This window comes from Haliaeetus leucocephalus, unplaced genomic scaffold (genome assembly GCF_000737465.1).
Source record: "Haliaeetus leucocephalus isolate CR32 unplaced genomic scaffold, Haliaeetus_leucocephalus-4.0 Scaffold858, whole genome shotgun sequence".
NCBI classification, from domain to species: domain Eukaryota; kingdom Metazoa; phylum Chordata; class Aves; order Accipitriformes; family Accipitridae; genus Haliaeetus; species Haliaeetus leucocephalus.
In genome coordinates, this window is record NW_010973294.1 from 559,180 (window position 1) to 570,215 (window position 11,036).

At 42.7% G+C, this 11,036-nt stretch overlaps 1 protein-coding gene across 1 annotated transcript in view; it reads left to right on the forward strand.

Moving 5' to 3' along the window:
* Positions 1-7,684, forward strand: part of LOC104841320 (25-hydroxycholesterol 7-alpha-hydroxylase) — a 21,172-nt gene extending 13,488 nt beyond the window's left edge. Inside the window, exons 5-6 of the mRNA XM_010582888.1 lie at positions 2,905-3,083; positions 7,084-7,684. Of these exons, the coding sequence (XP_010581190.1) occupies positions 2,905-3,083; positions 7,084-7,380 (476 nt within the window). The 3' untranslated portion in view covers positions 7,381-7,684. The remainder of the gene's footprint in view (positions 1-2,904; positions 3,084-7,083) is intronic.
* The last annotated feature ends 3,352 nt before the right edge of the window (positions 7,685-11,036 follow it).

Below are 11,036 nucleotides of genomic sequence, written 5' to 3' on the forward strand. Positions count from 1 at the left end.
CGCAATGACCTTTTATTACCTGCAGTCCCTTGTTTTGGCTGGATGATTGACAGCTTGCTGTTTGGCTACCATGTTGTATTTCAGCTGACAAGACTTTTCATTTTAACTCAATTTGCCTGCCTATCACAAGCTGGTGGCAGGCCAGGCTCAAGTCACCCAGCTTTGCCTCAGCAGCTTGCTCTATTTCTCATTAGTACGCATTTATTCAGTGGAAATTGGAAGACAAATGCTTGAAGGCATGTGAACTAAGTATAGCAAATTAGGGTTTAAAGACTGAATATTTATAAGTATATTGAAACAGTTTAAAAAAAAAAATCTAGAATGAATTGGAAGCTGAGTGCTAGCTTTAGTGTAAGAGAAACGAAGAGAGAAGTGGGAGGATTCTAAGAATAACAATACTATGAGATATCTCTCTCTCTCTCCCCCCCCCCCTAGAAAATATGTAAAATCTCTCTGACAACACCTTATCAAACAACAGCCTGGCTTCTTTATGTAGCACTCGCACAGTGAAGTTTAGCTTCTCATGTGTGTAAGAAGGGGGGAAAAAAATGAGGGTCATGTTCATTTGCTGCTTGGTTATCCCTTGGTATGCTTTAAATTGCCTTGTTTGTTCGGCACAAGCACAGAAACAGATGTTGCTCTACCGTGCTGGATAATTTACTGTACCTCACGGTGCAGAATGGAAGGCCTCCCAAGCTACCCAGCTGGTCTGTCAGCAGCGATGGCTGGTGTCTGCTGAACTATGACAACTGCAAGTAAAGGCTGCAGTTTTATTGTGCAGTTGTCATTCCTCTCAATGTATAACTCCGGCATTTGTGGAAAGCTGACTGTCTATTTTTTTAATGTGAGCCCGCAAAGCCATATAAGCTCTATTCTCCTTTGTTGATCATAATGTGACTCATTACTTTTGTCATCTAATGATTATCGGCATGATCGCTCAGAGCGAGAGCCAAGCTCGCCTTCCACACATAACTGGTACTGGAAGGTAAAACAGATTTGTCATTTACGATCTGACCGCTAAGCCACACTTTGTGCTCCATTATTGTGATTAACTTCTGCATAAGATATGCTGCCCAATTGTCATTTGGGATCCGGCAGCGGGCAGGGACTGCCGCGCTTTCTGGGAGGATGTCCGCCGATAGGATGTGACCGCATCACTTGGGTGGTTAAACATAAAACTGCTATTTTGCAGTGGCACTTTAATAATTATTTTTCTTTTTCTTTTTTTCCCCTCCTCCCCTCTTTGTCATTTGATTTCTGCTGTCGCTACCTATGTCACCACCATTTCCAAACGGTGGACCGGCGCGGAGTCACCAGCTTCGTTTTCCACGGGTTGAAGACAGTCTGGGAGCGGAGGCTGGACCCTTTCTTTGTACCGCGTAAAGTTTTGTTGCCAGAGCACTGCCGGTTGAAATCTATCGTGTCAGGTGCCTTGTGGCTATCCGCAGTAGAGGCCATCTTCTGGAACCAGGGTTCTTTTCTGGCTTCGTCACCAACAAGCCGATTTGACTCTGCCTGATTATAGTAACGAAGGCAGTCCAAAAGAATATGCACAGACTCACTGTACGTCACATTGAATCACAGCGCTGGCCACACAAAGCTGACCGCAGCCTCATTTCTTTAGACAAATGCATGCTTAAGGAAAAACCTCCTGCAAGAAAGCATCCAGGGCCACTTTATTTGCTATGCATGCTGCACCAGATTTAATTTTTAGTGAAAGAACGTTTGTTATTATTTTTTTTCAGAGGCATCTACACTGGGTAGCTACTGTCTCTAATAAACTAACCTTTTGGGTGCAGCAGTTACAGTGCCTTGGTGAACACTTAGAGGAGGCTTATTTGATATCACAGAACATAAATGCAGACACAAATGGATTATTATGTGCAAATGAATCCCTATTTTAGGCTATTTTTCACACTGATGATTAGAAGGAATCAAGTCACATATAACAGCGCCCATACACGCTGGTGGAAAAATAGTCAGTTTTGATTACAAAGTGAGAGATGCAGCCCTAGACAGGAGCTACATGCTGATATACATGCTATCAGAATGATTTATGCAAATTATGCATATTATTCCCAAAGGAATTCCTCCTCAAACTGCCAGGATAAATTGCCGGAAATTAGCCATAAAATCTGTCGTGCTAGGAGCAAAAGGTGAAGGCCACTGGGAAAGCAAGGACATTCAGCTTCTGGAGCCTTCCAGGATGTGATGGTGGAGACAGAAATCTTGCTTTCCTTAAGTCTGAAAGGACTCTGTTTTGTTTTCTCTTGGCCAACTGAAAGTGTCTTTTTCTCTTAAAATTACGAGGCAAATAATGATTTGCTTTCATTCACTCTGACCATAACAGACACTATCATTTGGCAGCATAGCACATTGAAAAGAAAATAAATAAATCTAAAAATCCTCAGAATGACTACGGAATTAACAAGCAAAATTATTTTTCTAATGTATAGCCCTGCCATTCCATCCACCAGCTTTCGAAAGACAAGCTAAGCAGCTCCATGTATGCTTTCGCTGGTATTTGCTTGCAACCTCCAAAATATATGTAAATGCGCAAAGCGTTCGTGTCTTTTGATTGCGTTGTTTTCAACGTGATGCCTGAATAATGACTTTCCACCCAAAACTCGGTGCTGCCTGCAGCCGACAGGATTTCTCAGCACCATCAGTGAGAATCACATCGGGAGGTTCAGCATCGTGGCTCCCCCCCTGCCCCGCGGGGTTGTTTATTGCCTCCTCCTGGTCTCTGCTTTATGTTTGGTTTGGTTTGTGATTTTTTTCCTTTTTTTTTCCTTTAGCCTGCCCTACTAAACCTGCCGAGATGCAGCAGCTGTAGCCATGCATAACTTGCAGTCATCTCCCATATTTCTGACGCTTCCCCCCTCCGCTTTTGTTTAATCGCAGAGAGTGCCTTAAACGAGAGTTTACGAATGTGCTCGTCCTCCATGAACATTCGCATCAGCCAGGAGGATTTTGTTCTCAAGCTCGAAGGGAATCAAGAAGTCGGTTTGAGGAAAGGAGACTGGATAGCCCTTTACCCGCAGATTTTGCACATGGACCCTGAGGTCTATGAAGATCCTAAGGTAAACATTCAGCTGGTGCTACTCTTCCTACTCCAGGCGCATTGAAGCAGCCAAGCCTTTTGTGATCTGTGGATTGGGTTTTTTTACTGCTGTTCCTTCTTGTGGAACAAATCTTCCTACTTTCAGATGTATTTTCTAGGGCCCTATAGGTCAAAGGATTCATGGCCTGAAGAGAGAAATATGGTGATGAGACTGACTGTGACTACTTTCAAAGGAATTGACAATTGCACATTGACTACCATAAACTTTAGGCTAAATGTGGGTTTTGTTTGGCAGTGGATCATTTGATACCCAAGGAGGTCTGAATAATAGAAGGTGGTTTAAATAGCAAATAATGTGGGCCATTTAGCTAAGTGCCCCCAAAGCATCATTGACTCTCTGAAGCCCTATAATAGCAGTGTCTTAGTTGAGCCTTATGCTTTTTCACCTCCCTTCTTAGGGATTCACCCCTTCTTGATCAATTAGTAGAGTGTTGTGAACTTGAGACTGTAAAGCTGTTGCTCTGCAGCGAAGCTCGGAGGGTAATTGTGTCATCTCCTTGTATTTTTCTCTGACGCTCAAGTTAATGAATATCAAAGACTCGAAATTAATCCACCCTGCCTCAGCCTTAATATGGCTTCAGAAATTCACCACCTGCATGCAAATTGAATAGTCCTCGTCTCAGCTAGGTTGCTCCCCCCGATTGCTGTCCCCAGCCCGGGGTGCCACGGAGGAGGAGCGAGGGTGCATGCCGAGGCTGTTAAATGCCTCCTCTGCCTGAGAGGCAAGTGCTCGTACCTGATCCATTCCTCATCCCCATTTTCCTAAGCAAATGGCTCCCTCCCAGCCATGCTGATTTCCGTCCTTGGCATTTGAGCCAAAGAAGAAGGGAACTGGATTTTTTTACATGTTTATAGAATACCCGTGTTAGAGGCGTTGCTCCCTGAGGCTCTCCCTTTTCGGGAGTTCATGGAGATGAAGTTGCAGAGTAAAGATGAGATTCAAGTGCCTTGTTGGTGCGGGACAGCATCTCGCTGTGCGGGAACTCCACCTGCCTTGGTGAGAGGAGGTGTGGAGCATGTCAGAGTTTGCAGGAGTAAGTTATAGTCAGCGGGATGAACACTGGAGCCATGAAAATGGAAATGATGTCCAGGAGGGCTCTGCTGGCTGTTCCCACCCAAAAATGAAGACAAAGCCTGCTGAGAAAATTAGGATTTTAAAAAATAATCCATATATTGGCAAATGGTTGATTAATATTTCTAGCCTTAAAAAGTAACAACTAACGAATAAGCTTTTTCTCATTTTATTCTTAACACTTTATTTTGGAGAACATTATTGATTTGTCAAAAGTCCATCTGTTTGTTTAGGTCCTAGACCAAAAGCATCAGTGTGGAAACTGATCCCCTCCCTTATCCAATAATTGCCGGAATATATTACCATATTTCCATTGCTTGAATATATCTACTTAGTATCAGCTCTGCTCAGCTTTCACAGGACAGCTTTAGTTCATATATTTTATCTTTTTGATAGTGAATGAGCAATCCACACATTGCAGTACATTGATTTCAGCACATGGGCCCTCTCGAAAAGTGGGGAAATCACTGTTCTGTTTGGTTCTTAAAATATGCAGTGTGCTTTCAACAATAACTACTGAGGATCAGATAGAGATGGAGAATGAATTTTTTGAAAGGTGCAGTCTTGAGCTTGTCATGTATTTAGGGAAAACTTTCCTGGGAAAACAGGCAGCTTGACGAGATAATTTTGCAGCAATGCTTTTCTCCTGGATACATAAATTTAAGTTCAAGCTATCTTCTGCTTTGGCACCATATTGTCTAAGTGTAAGCATATATTGTTGACCTCTTTCTCCACTCATCAAAGCCTAAATAAATGAGTCAGTTTTCTATAAAGTGGATAAGTGAACCCCTAAATCCTAACCTGGCTAGTTATAGAGCTCAGTAAATGAACCCTGCAAATCCCATAGAGTGAAATATCAGGAAACCCTGCAGGAAACCCTATGTGGTGGCTTCCCAAACAAAGCTAAATACGAGATGTGACAGGGAGAGACTTATATCAGTCACAGGAGATTGCTCAATTTTCGTAATACCCTTAGCAGGCCGTCCACACAGAACTTCATTGCCTGTTCTTGCTCAGTGTCTTCACCTTTTCCTTGCCATCAACCACCCTGTCTCTTCCAAGGAGGCCTTGTGCATGGCTGAAAGTTCCTTTATTGCCCCAAACTAGTCTTTATTTAGCCAGCGAACTAGCTTTCAAGGAAACACCAACCAACTTGAGGGGCTTCAGCAACACAAGCCTGAGTTTGATGTCACTGTGATTGGCTCCATTCCTGTCTCACACTTGTCTTCTGCTTTCCCAGTTCCTTAGACACCAATTTATTTTTTTTGTTAAAAGCGGTTATAACTCTCAGATGGCTCTTAAGATGACGAAGAAAGCATCAGGTTTGACCCACTATGTCTATGCGTTCAGTACCACAGTTCTTAATTGCTCCAGATGCCAGGAGTGCACCTTGTGGAAGTGTTCCAACAAAGTGAAGAGCTCTGGGTTGGGTTGGTTTTTTAAGCTATTGCAGTTCATATTTAGCAGTGTTTTTTTAGACCAGCAGGATTTACATTTCAGGAAATGAATCTTTTTTAAGGAAGAAGTGGTATTCTGGGCTTTCATTTGTTACTGTGCTTCTTCAAATGAAGCAATAACTTATGGGGAAAAAAAATGGCATGCTTCCTTTTGGCTGGGGTGTTCAAAGAGACTGAAAATCATTACTTGTCAGTGGAAACACACATACAATCACCTTTATCTTTGTGGAAAATCCAGGCTTCTGCCATTTAGAGAAACAGGCTCCTGTTCTTCAACACCCAAAGTTACATCCCCTCCAGTGCACCTTGTACTTGTTCCCTTTCTCACAGACCACCTCCCCTGCCACTGTTTTTTCTCGACAGCAAGGCCTGCAGTGCATGGTTTTCAGAGCCTTTAATCTAACGGGTAGATAGTATCAGTGTATTTTTCATTGTGGTGTGGGGTTTTTTTAATCAGTTGAGGTTGGTTTCTGTCTGACTGACTTGTTCCCAGCCAGCTCCAAATGGCTGCTGCTATAGCAGATGTATGCAAAGCAGGACAAATGCTAATGAGTGACCATAAGCAAGAAGTGTCTGTCATTTTTATTCAAAGCATGCAGGAGGATTTTGTAAGTGGTTAATTTGCCGTTGACTGAGTGAGGATGCCAGATCTCCTTCATTCAAAAACATGAATTATCTCTAAACAGGGATCCTACTACTGGAAAATAGTCAGAAAGATGTTCAATTTATGGAACATAGGTTACAAGCACAACCTCAAGCCTTACTTGAAAGCACCCTCTTTAGGATGGTCAGTCACTGGCGGTTGTCCTGCTTTGCACACAGCTTCCGAGGCAAAACATTTGAAGGTCAGATGTGGCAAATTAAGCAGCAGCTATCTCCAACTGAAGGAAAAATTGACTGCAAAGCATCAGGTCTGGTTTTCGAATAATCTGCACCACTGGGTGCAAAAGAAGGATGGATTTTGCTCTAGCTTGCAAGAGCAAGATCGGTGCAATGCATTAATTTATTCATAGGCATTTGCAGAATTTGGCAGATTATCCTTATTCATGATGTATGTACCACACTGAGCGCGTATGATGCTTTACAAGAAAATTGTCCTTCCACTAAGGTTCATTGTCCCTGCTACAAAGCGGTCAAAATCTAATTACAATCAATATAGGCCAGACACTCAGTGGATGAGACGTGGAAGTTGAAGGAGCTTGATGTAAAAGGGCTAAGCTAAGTAAGTGGATTTAAGGAGTGTTCTTTGCAGGGAAGATAATGTGAGTTAATGAAACTTGAGGGAACCAACTAAAAAGGAGAAGCTGTCAGCTCCTTGTCTTCCTCTTTATCTTATTTTCTGCGTTTCAGAAGCGTTACTGTTGTGCAAACAAAGCAACTCATGTAACTGCCTTGTTAGATATCACGCGTGCTCTCTCTTTTATTTTCAGGAGTATAAATTCGATCGATACATAGAGAATGGCAAGAAGAAAACCACATTCTACAAGGCAGGAAGAAAACTGAAGTATTTCCTAATGCCCTTTGGCTCTGGGATCAGCATGTGTCCAGGGAGGTTCCTCGCAATGAACGAGATGAAGATGTTTCTTTTCTTACTGTTGGCTCATTTCGATGTAGAACTAGTGGAAAACAAAGCTGTCAGACTTGATAACAGTCGTATGGGCCTTGGTATCCTCCTGCCAGACGTTGATATTACCTTTCGTTACAAGCTAAGGTCCTTAAGAAAGTGAGCGGCTGCCTATATGCCTTCTACTAATCTCCATATTTGTTTTGTTTCGTCACTCAGCTTTGTATTTTTGGAAACATTTGCTTTTCCCTCTCTGCCTTTACCTCCTTCCTGTTTGTTTCTAAGAAAAGCCCTTGGGCTGGAGGTAGATATCAGATGCAGGGACGTGCCACCTCAATTTGTCCTGCCTGAGTTGTGAGTAGTGAGGTGAGATGACAAGAGCTAGGCCAAGTGAATAGCCCAATGTCCTTACAAGACAGACCCCCAAACACCTGGCCATGAGTGGGATAGGATTTACAGGGAGGATGACATCAGGCTGAATCCAGGCCATTTGTATGGGAAACGGGCTCGGCAGCCCTCTGTCACAGGGGGTTCCCCCTTGTTAGATCGGAGGTCCCATACACCCACCATCCGGAGGCAACTCTGCATCTGCTCATAGAAGCGTAATAGGAAGAAAGGGGGAACTTAATTCTAGAGGGTGAAAGAATTTTTAGTGATTATTATTCTAACTTTTTATTTACTCTGTTCCCTTCATGGTCTCGAGTGTCGTAGCCCTTATTTGGGAGATGTGATGGAAGCTGTGTGGAGTGGTGGGGGATGATTTGCAAGAACATCTTACTGGCAACCCATTTCTGACTTCAGTTTTATGTACTGAGGGTGAATGCTTTGCTTTTCTTCTTCTTTTTTTTTTTTTTTTTTTGGTACAATGCAAAGAAATTAAAATCTGTGATTCTTTCCTGCAGTCATTTATAGTCAGAAGGGAGGTTCTGTTGATTTTAATAGGCTCTGGATCAAGCCTAAATTATCTATTTTGGCTTTTGAGCCGAAAAAGTATATTCTTCAGGGAGAAAATACAGGAACCTGTTTGAAATGATTCTGTCATCTCAAAAATTACCTTCTGTTTGTCTCACTGTTTTCTTAGTAACATGTCCGTGTGTTTATTTTGACCATTTCTTGTGTTTGTTTGCTTCTCCAAAAAGGCAAAATAAGAAGAGGGCTTCAAGGGCAAGTGTGGTATCTAAAACTACTTTTTTATAGTGTTTTACTGTGCGTAAGCGATGCATAGGCAGAGTAGTGTGACCTGTGTTTGGAAACAGACTTTTCCATCTACAAATTGGAAAATTGGGGCCAAAATCTGAGCAAGTGAAAACCCTGGGCAGCCACAGAAGTTACCTCTGTTACGCTGGCTGCCCAACCTGCTTCACCGGGTGACCAGCTCTTGTTTCAAAAATGAGTTTACTAGTGCGCGAGATCTGAGATTTTTAGACCCTGTCTGTCTTCCTAGCCATCACTTCAGAGACTGATAAGGATTCTTGTGGCTGTCCAATCTCAATTTGCCTTGTGTTCCCAAAAAACCATATCTTTGGGATGTGCCAGCATAAGTCTTTAAAAATCAGCAATTTTACTCGTCTCTAAAGCACTTGATGGCCTATGGATGGAAACTGCTACGTACATACTCAGGATTAGAATTATGTATTGTTATTTGTTTAGAAGCCTGTTTAGTTATTCATGTAAAGCACATATCCTAAATAAGCATCAGCATCAGTAGAAAGGCTTTCAGAGACTGGCACAGCCACATTCCAAATCCTTCGAGGAGAAAATTGTGGTTTTGTGAGATATATTGGATAAACATTTTCTCTTCATATATAATATCCACGATGTCTACAGTGTTGGAGTACGCTTACATTAAATGGGCTTTGCAGTTGATTAAATGCTTTAACTTTGCTTCAACATTTAATCAACAGCAAAAGCTGATTATTGCTTTGTGCCACAGAATAAAATTTGTTTTTATGGAGAGATTCTTGTACTCAAGTTACTTACTGCTGTAGTTACTCTGTAGGAGCTATTCTGTACTCAGCCATAGCTCACAATGCAGTTTGGACATTAGAGCCTGGTTTATTGAGAGAGGAAATGTTGATATCATTACACCATTGACTGTATTCCATTATTGCTGAAATGTAAGCTGTAAAATGTTTCATGCCACAGTTCTGATAAATCTTTCTTTGGCATCCAACTTTGAAACAAACCTGAAGCGACTGTGAAAATAACAGTAGGTATTTGTTTCAAACAGAAGACTTTTTTTTTATAATTGTATTCTATTTTTAGGATTTTGAATTAGAAAATCACAGGCTGCTGCATAATTTGATAGGACATAATAGAACTGTGCCAAAAGTACATGCAAATCATTAGTAATTTCAGATTAATTGCTGATCAGTTTGTATAGTATCTATTTTGAAATTAAAAGAAGAGCTAGATTGTCTGCAAAATAGCAAATTAAATCTGTAGGGCATGCTTCCATTTAAAAAAGAAAAAAAGGGTCGGAATCTTTCCCGGGAGTTGCAGGAAACCTCCGTGAAGGCACCTGGGGGCCTCATGTCGGGGTTGGAGAACACTCTGCACCATGCAAGAGGCCAGAGTTTTGCTGGGATAAGAGTTGCTCTTTTTGCTCAGGGACCAAAATAATCAAATGTAAAGCAGGGCCTGCCCAGCTTGTCCTGGAACTGTGACCCTGGTAACCCACGCTCCTGGTAGATTAGTTTTGCTGGTAAGCAGTGCGTCACTACCTTAGCATACCCCAGCTGCGGAGGAGGTAAGCCTCACCCCCAGGTAAAGTCACAGAGCTAGAGCAGATCGGAGGAAACGTTAAGCGCTTCTGGTCCACGTACTCAGCAGCTGAGGAGGTGACTGATGGAGAGTCGTTGGCAGCTGGTCTGACCAGGAGCGACCCGGTCTCCACAGAGCAGGGAGTGAAAGGCCCACGGTGTCGGTATTCCTGGTCAATAAGCTGTAGCAGCACAACGGGATGAGCGTGCACCATCCCTGGAGGTCCCGGCTGGAGCCAAGCTGGCCGCAGCGTGCTGTGCCGAGGAGGGCATGTGTCATGATGTAGGGCACAATATGGTTTTCAATGGCCTCCTCTGCCGCAGAACCCAGGAGCGACCAGCTCTTAGTGTCTGTCGCTGGGTCACTAAGACAGCAAAATCATCTAAGCAGAAACAGCAGTGCTGTTTGCAAGCGTTCAGGTGCCAGTGGTGGTGAGTGGTCGGAGGCAGTCAGACCCTGTGCTTCCTTGTCCCTCCTCTCCACTTCAGCAGGGGGGTCTGCCCTGCGAGCCCAGCAATGCCGGCTTGTCTCATCGGCTGACCCGGCGGGCGTAGGGTCAGCCAGGAGAAGTGCGTGGGTGCCCCTTGAATTTTCTCTGCCGTTCCTCGAGTGAAATGGTGCGCTCCCTCATCAGTTTGAGATGTGACTCGGCTGGTCAGTACCAGCCTCCGACTGTAAGTTGCAGCTGCCTATGGCTATATGGGTAATATCTTCTGCTATTAAAAAAAAAAATCACCTTTTTTTCTCATATAAAATAGGTTTATTAAGTCAGTATGGCCCTTTATAGCACCCGAGAAGAAAAGTGAATTCATCATCAACTAATGTGAATGCTAAAATGTGATTTTTTTATTATTATTGTTCTTATTTTAATTTATAGATTGTATGTTTTCCATTTTCATGCTGGCATTCAGTACTGCTATAAGCTATTGTAAACTTTTTAAACTGTTACATTACTTAAAAGACCATGCTACTCTATGTGTACCTGTTTGCAGATTAGACATTCACATCTCTGCCACTATGTCCTAATGTGCTAATATAAAACCGTGTAAGAGTTGT